The 13389-nt window shown below is 37.8% G+C and overlaps 2 protein-coding genes across 7 annotated transcripts in view; one reads left to right on the top strand and one right to left on the bottom strand.

The window, feature by feature from the left end:
* LOC112274382 (serine/threonine-protein kinase ATM) overlaps window positions 1-7932 on the top strand; it is a 29229-nt gene extending 21297 nt beyond the window's left edge. For all 3 annotated transcript variants that reach the window (XM_090247849.1, XM_024503843.3, XM_090247847.1), the window contains exons 54-78: window positions 168-332; window positions 513-656; window positions 847-1001; window positions 1122-1344; window positions 1495-1539; window positions 1867-1950; window positions 2093-2176; window positions 2457-2537; window positions 2732-2824; window positions 3159-3221; window positions 3407-3547; window positions 3721-3777; window positions 4091-4150; window positions 4319-4413; window positions 4600-4708; window positions 4827-4916; window positions 5026-5105; window positions 5227-5305; window positions 5596-5642; window positions 5849-5948; window positions 6170-6301; window positions 6557-6691; window positions 7027-7092; window positions 7198-7347; window positions 7587-7932. In XM_090247849.1, coding sequence (XP_090103975.1) covers window positions 168-332; window positions 513-656; window positions 847-1001; window positions 1122-1344; window positions 1495-1539; window positions 1867-1950; window positions 2093-2176; window positions 2457-2537; window positions 2732-2824; window positions 3159-3221; window positions 3407-3547; window positions 3721-3777; window positions 4091-4150; window positions 4319-4413; window positions 4600-4708; window positions 4827-4916; window positions 5026-5105; window positions 5227-5305; window positions 5596-5642; window positions 5849-5948; window positions 6170-6301; window positions 6557-6691; window positions 7027-7092; window positions 7198-7347; window positions 7587-7664 — 2556 coding nt within the window. In that variant the 3' untranslated portion in view covers window positions 7665-7932. The remainder of the gene's footprint in view (window positions 1-167; window positions 333-512; window positions 657-846; window positions 1002-1121; window positions 1345-1494; window positions 1540-1866; window positions 1951-2092; window positions 2177-2456; window positions 2538-2731; window positions 2825-3158; window positions 3222-3406; window positions 3548-3720; window positions 3778-4090; window positions 4151-4318; window positions 4414-4599; window positions 4709-4826; window positions 4917-5025; window positions 5106-5226; window positions 5306-5595; window positions 5643-5848; window positions 5949-6169; window positions 6302-6556; window positions 6692-7026; window positions 7093-7197; window positions 7348-7586) is intronic.
* Window positions 7933-8233: 301 nt separating this feature from the next.
* LOC112274416 (uncharacterized) lies at window positions 8234-9428 on the bottom strand. Of its 4 annotated transcripts, none has more exons than XM_024503921.3 (4): window positions 9389-9428; window positions 9127-9209; window positions 8634-8834; window positions 8234-8519 (listed from the first exon to the last, which is right to left on the bottom strand). In XM_024503921.3, exons 3-4 carry the CDS (start codon window positions 8788-8790, stop codon window positions 8350-8352), a joined length of 327 nt encoding a protein of 108 aa, XP_024359689.1. In that variant the 5' UTR covers window positions 8791-8834; window positions 9127-9209; window positions 9389-9428; the 3' UTR covers window positions 8234-8349. The 4 variants fall into 4 exon arrangements, with proteins under 4 accessions (XP_024359689.1, XP_024359697.1, XP_024359679.1 ...); XM_024503929.3 differs by having other exon boundaries at window positions 9167-9209; XM_024503911.3 differs by lacking the exon at window positions 9127-9209 and having other exon boundaries at window positions 9316-9428.
* Between the last annotated feature and the right edge of the window lie 3961 nt (window positions 9429-13389).

Here is a 13389-nt window from a genome sequence, read left to right as displayed (position 1 = left end):
CATGCACGTCAAAGCCCAGTGCTCAGAAGTGTATCGGCTTAAAATCACTAGATTTTGAGTGTATTTTGGCTCTGGCTTCAGTTTCGAATCTATGGGATTTTATATCATGCAGGACTTCCTGTTAAAGGATCGATTAATTTCAGGCACTCACTTATTGGTTCATTCAGGTGTCTGCGTTTGAGGATTTATGGCAAGAAAACATAAGGCAGATGCAATCTCATTATGATTTGCTGGAGCCATACATCACCTTCCGGAAAGTTTTGTTTCATGTGCTCAATCTTCATGACTATCTACCTAGGCACCTACTTGAGTTCTCAACTCTCGCTCGGAAGGTATGCGACTCCTGCTGCATCTCATGTGAAGATTCTCAACCTGGGCTCGAAAGTTTGAGCACTCATCTTAGTGTACAATCCACTTCTTCCATTAACACACATCTTTTCGCTTTAATCTCAATGAGATTTTACGTCTCCTTAAACCAACTGCCAAGTCAATGTTCTTTCCCTCCTTGGTAGGCTGGGAGACGCAACCAAGCTGCAGATGCAATCCACGAGCTCAAGTTGATCCTGAATGGAAGCAGCGGTCAATCTTTTCCAGGCATCGGCGATTGTGTTTATAAATCTCAAACTAATTTGGGACAACTTCTATTAGCTGCGAGGGTAAAATATTGTATTTGTTACAATTTTATTTCTTCCAGAAGGGACCCCATCTAATTTACAATGAAACCCACATGCTGGAAGAGAGTGCAACATACAATGAAGTTATTGAATTCATTCAGCACCTTGGAACTTTGTTGAGGTAAAACAATTTGTGGTCTTCATTCTCTCTGCCTGGTGATGGTTGTGACAGGTAGAAGAGGCGAAAATCTTGTGGGCACAGGATCAACGAGAAATGGCAGTGAGTCTTCTGAAGTATATTTTACAACACTCAGTCGTTGGATCTGGAGAATCTGCAGCTTTATACTGTCTCACAGGGAAATGGCTAGCAGAAACACGATCAGACAGGTACCCTGAGTTGTATCAAATGTTACGAATTTTTGTCAAGTCCAACATGCAGGCTCTTTTGAGATAATATATAGTGATTCCGGTCAGGACTTGACTTCAATCTTTGTCTGTGGAGTACAGCATCCGTATAATATTGGACCTTTACTTGGGTAAATCAGTCGAGGCAGTGGAAAGTGCTGTCAAGGGTGTTGACACAGCTTCACACAGTTACGTGAAGTGGGCGCTACGATTGTGCCGCACTCACTACAGGCTAGCTCATTACACAGATTGCTTGTATAAAAGCTATGAAGATCGCCTCATGTCAAGCGAATGGCAAGCAGCCTTACGTTTGCGGCAGCACAAGGTAGACAGATGTCGAATACTTCCATTCTGAAGGTGTATAGGTCTACAGCATCTTATTCACTGGTGAAAATGCTTGTTAGTTGAGTTGCGTGAATGCAAGCCGAGATATGAAGCCACTATTAACTTACATAAATGTTCTGTAAATTTGCAGTCTCGGGAGCTTGATGCTTTGAAGAAACGTGTCAACAACCAGAAGGTGAGATAACGTTCTAAAGTCAGTAATCAGCAACTCCATGGTTTTGGCATGTGTGATCTGAATTACTCGGCTCGGAATTCATAAAAATCAACTTTGTAAAATACTGAGCTTTGTGATCACCGGCCCTGATGATCCATGTATACTAATAATACGTTCAAGCAATGTGACAAATTTCAGATTGATAGTTATTTTCAAGTGTAATTAGAACTTATGTACCAGAATGAGTTTTGATTCTTTCAAGGATGTATACATTTTTTGATCCTTGCATTCCAAATAATGGCGCTGTAATGTTTTTCTTGTGTTCAAACCCAATGAATTCTATGACAGGGTGATGCAAGGGACTATACAATGAAGATGATCGAGCTTCATAAGCAGCTTACCCTCGACAACGAAGAAGACCAGCGCATGCAGGTGATTTCAGGGGCAATTTTTAGCCTTCATGCTTTTACTGCTTTCATGTCGGACTGAATAATTGATTTTGAGTAGTGATTAAGCAGCTTTGATTTCCTGTGAATCAATGTTTCGGCATCTTGATACCTTTGAGTGTATGCAGGGTGATAAAGATCAATTCTTAGGAATAGCACTAGAAAGTTATCGCAGCTGCCTTCTCACGGGCAATAAGTACGATCTACGAGTGGTACGTACAAGTGTTGATTTTTGTTTTTCTTAGAATTTTTCTGTGCAGCTTGTTGAACCTGTTAACTCAATGAAATGGACGAGATAAATAATGTGTTACATGATTTTAGTAATGTGTTATGTGTGCTGCAATACGCACTGAATCCTTCTCTTGGGCAGGATATTTTAAATAACTTTCATTTTATTACAGCTCTTCATTATATAATTTAAAATTATGAAATAGGAGAATGATCTCTAAAATAATTTCGATGATGGAACTGTCTGCCTCTTTATTATCTCAGGTATTCAGATTGCTTTCTCTCTGGTTTAATCTGTCCACAAATTCTCGGGTTGTGGACGCAATGCTGGAAACAGTGAAGAAGGTATACTTGCCAGTCCTTGTCAATGTGAATTGTTATACGGCTATTTTGGATTTTCTTAACATGACTTGTACTTTTCTTGTAGAAATATCAATTTAACTGGCGGCCACTTAATTTGACGTTGGGCGTTATTCGTAACCTGCGTCGGACTTAGAATCTTCAATACTATCTCTGACATGTCTTTTTTCGGGTTCCAGGTTCAGTCATACAAGTTTGTACCCTTAGTTTACCAAATAGCCTCTCGAATGGGAACCTCTAAGGATCAAACATCAGGATCTCATGGTTTTCAGGTTATTTGCTTATATCCCACGCTTACTGTCTGTTGTGTACAGGCCATGTTCCATGGCTCTCTATGCTCTCATTTGCTGAAGATACATAATGGTTTTAAATATTCACTCATATTATCTAAATTGCGAGGTTACGGTGTTATTGTTACATTGCTCAACCTCATACTAATTGTTTTCCAGTTGGGTATAATTTGCTAGCTCTTTGCATCATCCATTGTGGGGACCACAGATATTTAGTTACCTTGTGTCCTATCCCCGTAACATATCAGATTTGTGTATCGAATGCAAATAGTAAGATATCAATTAAACTCATCAGTCTATTTTATCATTTTGGCAGTACGCATTATCTGCTCTCGTGGAAAAGATGGCGATTGAACACCCATATCACACCTTGTACCAGGTATTTGGTTCCTATCTATCTCTAGGTGACCTCCATGTAACGTCATTCAACACTTACTGTTCATCGATTTTATATTTCTGAGCTCAGTAGGGAACGTTTTTAACATACTCTTAGCTTCTTTCACTTAGTAGCGTTTTCGATTCCAATAAACCCTAAACCTTGGCTTCAATGGAAAATATGGACAGGTTTTTGCTTTAGCGAATGGCGATCGTGTGAAGGAAAACCAACGTGGGAAGGTATCATTTGTTGTTGATATGGATAAGAAACACTCAGCTGAGCAGCTATTGAAGAAGTTAACTGCTCATCACAAAGATCTCCTTTTACAGGTTTCTGTTGACCCATTTTTTATGCTTTGTAATTCCTACTACGATCTAGAGACTTGTCGGGCTGGATCATAAGAAGTGAGATAAGCCTGTTATATATATATATATATATATATATATATATATATGTGTGTATTTATTCATTTATTTGTTTTGTTTTGTTTTTTTTCGTGCAGATGAAGCGAATGGTAGAGATTTATATAAAGCTTGCTGAGCTTGAAACCAAAAAGGAGGTTGACGTCTGTCTCACACGCAATTCTGCCTTAAGCTTTGTGGGTGTTTATATTAGCTTGTTGGTTTAGAGTTGAAGTAGCACATGTTTTGCATAAGTCGAAATTTCTTTGGTGCTTATAAGTAAGACAGCTTTTTAAAATGTTTGTTAAATTGAGTTGGTTAAAGATCAAGGTATAACCCAAAATGCAGAAACCTTTAGGTCAGTAAAGATATCGAAACTTAATGCATTCAGTAGTTACTTGTGATCAAATACATTTGAATACTGGTCCCATCTCGACACTAAGGAGCGGTTCCGATTGTGTGTGAACACAGGATACGAACAAAAAGATTCCCTTACCAAGGGACATCCGTAACATTCGACAGCTTGAACTGGTACGCCCTGAATAGTATGTAATATTTTATTTATTCAGGAATCTTAGAATAACAGTTAATCGACGAAAGAGTAGTCATCTGCAATGAACTCGATTGGCCCTGGCACTGTTTTAGCTTTGAGTGCTTCCTCTCAAGAGTGCACGCTCACGTTTGGCAATACTGTTTCAGGTGCCAGTAATAACAGCACATATTCGAGTGGATCCCGGCTGCCAGTATCAGAAGGGATCTTTCCCATACTTCAAAGGCTTATTGGATACTGTGCAGTATGTGCTACATACGCCATCTTTACTTTCATGTTGTAATGTGGGCTTTAGAACACTTGTCCATGTATTATGCGCGGCACCAATAAACGCAATGCTTTATTGATTTGGCATAGGCTTGGGCCGTTCGTATAATCACTTACAAGTGTCAACGTTTTTATGACAAGCATACCGTCTCGTCTTTCGCAGGGTTATGAATGGAATCAACGCTCCTAAGGTTTTAGAATGCAGGGGCTCTGATGGTCATCGGTACAAGCAACTTGCCAAATCTGGTAATGATGACTTACGACAGGATGCGGTAAGGCTTGGAAAGTTTTTGTTTTCTCTTTGCAATTGGACCTGCCGTGCTTCTGGGGGAAAATAATTTAGCAATGGTTGAAAGCTAGAAAGTTAACCGTTGAGATGCACCGCTCTAGGTTATGGAGCAGCTTTTTGGACTTGTAAATACTTTGCTGCAAGACCACCCTGAAACTTGCAAACGCCATCTGTGCATTCGTACATACAAGGTACAGTCAATTTATTTTTTGGTTTTCTTGTCCTATGCCTTTCATGTACAGGATTTTGTATCCGAGTGCCGTATGTTAGATATGTGCTCATGTTCTCAGGTTTACCCAGGTTGTCCCATTCACACCAAGTGCTGGTGTGCTAGAGTGGGTCGACGGAACAGTGCCTTTGGGAGAATATTTGCTTGGCAGGTATGATCCTTGTGCATTTTAAAGCGATTCTATATGCGGGTTACATTGGGTGAACTTCTTCTGAATTCTCCGACCTTCAGATTACCTCCATTCTAATGCAAATATTCCTGAAACTGTGTAGTACTCGGTACGGAGGTGCTCATGCTAGGTATGGAGGCAATGACTGGACATTTATGGCATGTCGGGAACACATGTCAACTGTAAGCAACTGTTCAAGAAAAGTCACACGAAGTTCCCGTCATTTCTAGAGAATTTTGGGATTTTAGTTGTGAGATCCTTCCTGTTCGAGAGGAGAGTTCCATTTGTATCGATGTGTTTCCGAGGCACACTTCTTGAGTGTTGCACTAGGCATGTTTACAAAGACACGAGGTATTTTCAAAATATAGGATTCTTGCATAAGCATTGTAACGAAAGACGCTGTTTAGGACCATAGAGAGAAAGCACTCATGGAACTTTGTTTTAATGCCAAAAGTCTGGTCGATATTTACAGGAGAAAGACAAGCGACGTGCATACGAGACAGTTTGTAAGAACTTCAGGTGAAATCTCCTCTGCTGTCGTATATGGAATTGATTTAACTTGAGCATCAAGCTAAATATCTAGCTTTGTGAACCAAATCTGTAGTGAAAACATCTACTGAGCTAGATCTATCTCTTCATGTAGATGCCACATGTCAAGGTTACGAGACCTAAATAGCAGTTCCATCTGTTAGCCACTTATGTCATCATTGCCTGCTGTATTGCAGACCTGTGATGCACAACTTTTTCCTTGAGAGATTTACACAATCTGCAGAGTGGTTTGAGAAGCGGCTTGCTTATACCCGGAGCGTGGCTTCCAGTTCAATGGTATGTTCTGCTGAATCTAGTCTGCGAACAGAACTGTTTCTCGTTTAGGTCTCATTTTGGTCTTTGATTCCGTCGAAATTTCTGTTCCTGTCAAAAGTTTCTGCGTCAAAATTTTGTCTTAGTGCAATTTAGGCTGCGGCAGTCTCATTTGTCACTTCGCTTTTGATCAGTGATTTATGCAGTACTTGATGTTCCTCATCCGAAAATTGGTTGTTCGTCAGGTCGGTTATGTCGTTGGACTTGGAGATCGACATTCTATGAATATCTTATTGGACCAGGTAACTGCAGAAGTCGTTCATATAGATCTAGGTGTCGCATTCGAGCAAGGTCTAATGCTGAAAACACCTGAGCGGGTTAGTTCTTCATTCACTTTTTCGAATTCTTGAGTGTGATAATGCTGTTGGGACTATGCTCGTTGGCTGCGCTTTGAAATAATTACTTGACGTGTTCAAACTATGTGTCTTTCTGTGGGCGCATTAAATGCATCAGATGCTACCTTCAGTCATAATGCAAAACATTTCATTTTTTCTGTGTACAATCAGTGCGTCTCTGAATGAAACAGTTTCGTTTGTTGCTCTGACCATGTTAGGTGTTCTGTCAAATGTCAGGTACCATTCCGCCTCACTCGTGATATTATTGATGGTATGGGAGTGTCTGGTGTGGAAGGCATCTTTCGAAGATGCTGTGAAGCCACTCTATCTGTTATGCGCACAAACAAAGATGCATTGTTGACCATCATAGAGGTGAGGCTAAAAGAGATGAGCGTCGTTATAAATTACCATATTGGTTTCCACGACGAGTGACATCTTAAACGACCGTATACATCTTGGGTGCAAAGAATGGAGTAAAAGTTGGTGTAATTTTGTCCAAGAAGCAGAAATATTTTATTAGCACACTATTTTTAATTCATAGTTTATCCTGGTGGAATGCATAGTCACGATGAATAATTTGACTTGTAAAAAAAAATCAAATTTCTGGTGCACCTCTGTGACCTGACCATCTCCTTGTGCTTCAGATCTCTATTACAGCAGGAACAGGGTGTATACGACTTAGGTGTGTATCTTGGCTTGGTGTGCAGGTGTTCATTTACGATCCTTTGTACAAGTGGGCATTGTCACCTCTGAAAGTCTTGCAGCGACAGCGGGTGATTCGCTTTACCTCATGCTCAAACTTCGGGTATGAGCATGTGATGCACACCGTAGAGCTATTTACAAAATTACTATCTCTAAGCTTTCTATTTTCATTGCAGGAGGTATCTGCTGACATGGACAACTCGGAGGAATTCAGTCAGCCTGACATGCAAGACGAAGGTAACAAAGATGCTGCACGAGCCCTATTGCGAGTTAAGCAGAAACTAGATGGATATGAAGGAGGTGAAATGAGAAGCCTTCAAGGCCAGGTAGAGAATTTGTGCAAAACATTCCTTACAGCTTATACGAAGTCCCTACTTCTGCACAGAAACTAGAAGAATTAATAGTTAACCTGTTTGCTCAACTGTTAGAACTGTTGCATATGGTTTTCTATTGTCTAGAAATTTTTCATGTGATCATATCTATTCTGGGTTGCATTGTTGATTCAAAATAAGGTTTAATGAACATGAATAGTGACGAGGCAACGCACTCCTACATTATGTTTCAGGTGCACCAGCTAGTCCAAGATGCTCAGGACCCAGAGCGCTTGAGTCACATGTTTCCTGGATGGGGTGCCTGGCTCTGAAGTTGCGAACTGGACATGAATACCAATTCCACAAGGTCACGGCATAGATATTATCCAGTACGATGACCTCACCATCGCACTGATGAGCTTTTTTACATGGGCAATTTCAGTAGTGTCGCTGTTCATGGGCTGCAAGCGGAGGGAACTCTAAACACGTACTAGATGGCCTCTTACTATCGGAATGCTCAGTGCACGTAAATAAGTGACACTCAACACGTTTTGTAAAGATTCACGCTTGTACAGAATATTGACTCAATCTCAAGCTCAATGTTGTCAGGCCTGAGTAATACCGCATTGGTTTCCCAATTTTGCACACCTGCGGGTGGGATAGTTTGTAAAATTGTCATTCCACATGTGTGTAAAGTGCTCCCTCAACTAATTAGCAATTTGTCTGATTAAGTGGCTTGAGTACTTTAAGTTGACTACTTACAAGTCCATAACCAATTGGAGCAATTAAATTACTTAAGACATGTGAGGTGTAAAGTATGGATGTGCACAAGCAATTTCCTAACCTAATCATTCATCACTTTCAAGGAAAATTTAAATAGTGGAATTTAGTAACTAGCAGATGAAGGTTAAGGTCTGGAACTGTGATTACATTCCTGGCATTGTGTACAAAGGACAGGACACAAACTATACGGCAATCACAAGATTGCAGTTGAAGAAGACCTCAGCCGATAATACATTACAGACTAGACTTGGGTATCGGAATTTGAATGGCCGTGCGGCTGGTCACAAACTTCTTGTTGTGTGTGACAGCTGCCACATGAAGGTCGTGCTTCTGATACGTATGGAAATTCTGTTCATCTGGAAAATCTATCACGAGCCCCACATCCGCATTGCCGCCGCTGATCCCTGCAATTCAGAGATGAAAGCTACTTACTAATGTTCATAAGTTATATTGAAATACATACATAGAAAGAAGATTCTGTTTAAGTTGCGTGGAATTTAGGGTAGATAGTGGCAAACCGAGGTCAGAATTGATGTCGAAATTAAGCCATGAGACGTGCTTAACGATCTCTTTGCTCATCTTGCTTAACGTCTCCACCACCTCAGGCACATCCTCCTTCTTCTCTACTTTGAGTAAGACGATGTGTCGTAACGGACCCTTGTTCTCCCCTGCCATTGCCGCTAATCGAACGTGTGTAGAGTACTGTAGGAGTTGCCTTCCTAGTAAACGACAAAAAGAAATTCGCCCTCCATAAACACAGGATTCATAAATCCAGATATATAACGCAAAGATGCTCCGCAAAACAGATGCAACCGAGAGTAGGAATACAGAAACAGAGAGATCGTAAAAAGTAAAATAGTAAAAAAGCAACATGCGATTGCGTTCTCAGAGGATAGAAAAATACTGGCTGCTGGAGCTAATCCAGAAGAACTACAACGGTCAGAAAATTAGATAAATAGGAAAAGATTGAGAATTCTCGAATCATCCACACGGTGCGAGAGAAAATCAGACCCTCTAGTATAAGGTTCACACAAGGCTAATGTCTTCTCACAAAATTATCTGGAATATTCCGTGGTCATGAAACAACCTAGACCCTGCACACAGAAATCCATTCATGTAGCAAAACCCTGGAACAGATTCATGCTCGACAACCAAAGACACATCCCACAGGTAATGAGGAGAAGTTACACCCAAACTCACATTCCGAGACTCCAGTCACGCACACCCAAAACTACCAAACACAGTTAAACACAGTTGCGGGAGTCTCATCTACCTGCCAGAAACCAAATTCACGGAAGCAGGATCACAGAGTAAGGTGCGAATGTGGAGGGGAACCCCGAGATTGATCGATTCACCCCCTCCCCCACAGGTGGAGTTAGGAACGGGCGAGGGGCACGGAAGGATCCTCGGTCGCACTTGGTGGTGCTGCCTCCGACGCCGAATGCTCCTGCTCGCCATGGATGGATGGATGGGTGGATGGATGGGTGGATGGATGGATGGCAAAGCCCAGCCATTGGACTTGGGACTCAGGGTTGACAGTATCGAAGAAGATACTGGTGGCTTTGTTCCATTTGCTCCTTGCCTTTGCCCATACTTTCGTTTGCAATGCCGTGAGTGCTTCGCCTTACTCAAGGTGCTGGACGTTAGCCTCCTCAACTAAATCCACATTATTATCCTCCTTACTACCTTTTGAAACCTTCACAACATAGTTCATCAACCCATACAAGTGTTGAAACTAGCTCATGACCTTGCACATGAAACTAGTGCATTCAAAACAGAAAGCTTCCTAGCAAAACCTTTACATTACCAATTGTTGCCTAGTTGTCTTATTTATTTATTTATTTTTATAGAAACCGCTAAGTAGACATCCCCTTTTATTGTGTGGATATTCTCCTTTTACTTTGTCGACACCCTCCATGCAATACCAACAATACACCATTGTTATGAGTTTTATAACAAGCTAGAAAGGATTTTTAACAAGCAAAAAGGTTAAAAAAAAACAAAAACAAAAACAAAAACAACAATAATATTAATAATAAAAATAATCCATAACACACAAACATCAGCCACGCATAAACTTAAAAAAGTAATTAAATAAAGGGGTATCTATTTAGCAATAAAAGGTGGGATATTTGCTAGATGGACACCCTCTTTTATATACATTTACTTTTATTTAGTTCATGTGCTGCTCAATTATATGGATGAATATCATCCACAAAATATCATCTATGAGGACAAGTCTAAGAAGACATTATGTTTCTTGCTTACTACCCAATTAATGACCTCCAAATTTGTGGGGGACCAAGCGGGTAATAAACAAGGAGCAAAACCTATTTTGATATAAATTATTAGATTCTAAAAATGAAATAAGTGTCAAAAAGACTTGTGTGCTTAGCAAGAAAGAGCCAAAATAAACTCACATGATGTCAAGATTGGCATGATTTATTTTCTTTTGTTAATTTTATTTTATAAATAACATTGTTTTTAGATAATACCTTATATTTCCACGTTACAAACATGACAGAAATGGCTAACAAAAATCTCACTACTGCAGGAGGTGAATTGCATAGAATCAAAAGAAAAAGTGATGTTGAATTACAAACTAATCATGGTGAAGTAAAAGTAACAGATGTTTTGTATTCTCTGTCTATCACGAGAAATCTATTGTCAATAGGTTGTCTTGTAGATGATGAAAGAGCCATCCTTTTCACAAGAATCCATGTACACATTCTAGACAGTGTAAAAAAATTGAAAATAGTTGGAGTTGGGTACAAAGATTTTTAAAATGGGTTTTATAAATTTGGCAATACAATCTTCAAATAGACTAGAGTCGATTTTTTTTAAAAACCAATATTGAAACAAAGAAATGACATTGTTTTTTTGGACATCTGAACTATGCTAGATTTTATCATCTTTTGAAGACAAATTAGGTGAAAGAATCACCCACAATTCAGATTTCAAAAAAAATTGCAAAGCTTGTCTACTGGGACAACAACACAAAGAAAAAATTCTAAAAGCAACTTTAATTGGAACAACAAAGGTAAATCAACTTATTCATGCTGATTTAATGAAATCCATGAGAATAGCATTATTAAATGGGTCGAGGTTTATTGTTGTATATAATGATGATAGAAGTTATAAAAGTTGGGTATATTTTCTCAAAACAAAGGGTAAAACTCTTCAAAAATTTAACCAATTTTAGGCAATGATAGAGGCTGAAACCAACAACAAAATAGAGATATTAAGGATTGATAGAAAAGGAGAACTCTTATCTATGTATTCACAAATTATTACAAAGCAAATAGAATTAAAAGACAATTGATGCAAGCTAAAATTCATGCTCAAAATGTTAAATCGGAAAGAAGAAACAGAGCAATTATTGAAAAGACAAACATATGAAGAAAAATTATCTATATATCCCTTGGTAAAAAATGGTAAATACATCAAATTATCTTCTAAACAAGTGACCTACAAGGACTAACAAGGGACAAACACTAGAAGAAAGATGGACAAAAAAAAAAAAAAAAAAAAAAAAAAACCAAAAGTTCATCATTTTAGAATTATAGGAAGCTTGAATCATGATAAAGGTGATCAAACTATTGTACAAAAAAAATAATAACAATGTCAATTGAGTAACTGAGCAAGGAAAGCAGAAGTCTGCTTCAAAAGAAAATAATAATAATAATAATAATATCAAAGTTGAGGTACAAAGCAAACATTCCGAATCTCCACAAGAAGAAATATTTAACAAGGAAGTACAAGATGATACATCATTGACTACAAAAAGTACCATTCTAAATGATACTTTTCAGAGAAAAAGGAAATCTAAACATGGCTTTGCTGAAAACAAGTTAACAAAAATCAAAAAGAATTAAGAAACCGAATATAAGATTACAAGATTACGTCTAGACAGTAGAAAAGCATGAAGTATGAAAATCAAAAAATAAACAAATAAAATTATGAAGCAATTCGACAAAAAATATTGATAGAAACAGTATATGGAATTTAATCAATCAATAAGATGGAATCAAGCATTTTGATTTGAAATGGGTATTTAAAGCTAAAACAAACAATATTGAAAATGTTAAAAAAATACAAAGGAAGAGTAGTGGCAAGAGGAGGTTTTTAAAATTAAAAAATTTATAATTTTGAGACATAGTCTCATGAGGTAAAATTGGCAACTATAAGATGTGTTTTAGCACTTACTGATAGAAGAAAATGGAAAATTAGATATTTTGATGTAAAAGTTGCATTTTTGAATGGCATTTTTAAAGAAGAAATATTTATGAAAGTTCTTGATGGTTGGGAAAATGAGAGCACAAAAAGAAAAGTTTGCAGAATGAAGAAGGTTCTATATGGACTTAAACAAGCTTCAAGAGCTTGATATTTAAGAATAAACACTTATTTGAAAGAAAAAAATCTGAATAAGAGCAATGAAGATTACAATTTATATTATTCCATTTAAAACAAAAAAAAATATACTATACTGCTTTTATATGTTGATGACTTACCATTGACAAGAGATGATTATAAAAATATATTGACGAAATTAAAAAATATTTACAAAATAAATATGAAATGATTGATTTTCACAATATACACACTTATTTAGGAGTAAAGTTTGTATTTACTAAACAAGGAATCTAGGTGCATCAAATACAACATATTAAAAAATTATTAGAGAAGTTTGGAATGGAAAATTTATACTCTGTGTCTGTACTATTTAACACATGAACAAAAATTGAAAAAGACATGAAATCCCCACTATGCAGTGCTACTTACTACCAATCATTGAAGAAAAAGAGCCAACAAAACTTTTCAGTGATAACATGAATTGCATAAAGCTAACAAACAATCGAGTAATGCACTTTAAAAAAATTACATATTGAATCACGGCAACATTATATAAGAAAAAATATACACAATTAATGCATCAAAATTAAGTTTATTCCAAGTAACTATTAATAGATTGATTTATTGGCAAAATTGCTTAATGGGTTTTATCATCAACAAAATAAAAAAACCAAAAACTATAGAAGAATCAAAATTATGATGTGCTTTGACAAAGGTTTTGAAACTTTGAATTTAGCTCAAGGGAAATGGACTATTTTGGCTCAACATTCCATCCAAAATTTGTGCACACTTGGCTGCCAACCTAATCTTACAACATAAAACTTGCCTAAGGTCGACATATTACAAGCAGAACTGCAAACCACAACTTCTTGAGGTTTACCAAATGTCAACAACAAAACTTGATAAAGAAAATCTGCCATG

The sequence above is a fragment of the Physcomitrium patens genome, chromosome 2 (genome assembly GCF_059467195.1).
Source record: "Physcomitrium patens ecotype Gransden chromosome 2, ASM5946719v1, whole genome shotgun sequence".
NCBI classification, from domain to species: Eukaryota; Viridiplantae; Streptophyta; class Bryopsida; order Funariales; family Funariaceae; genus Physcomitrium; species Physcomitrium patens.
Note: the sequence above shows the minus strand (reverse complement) of the source record. Positions and strands in the feature narration are given on the sequence as shown.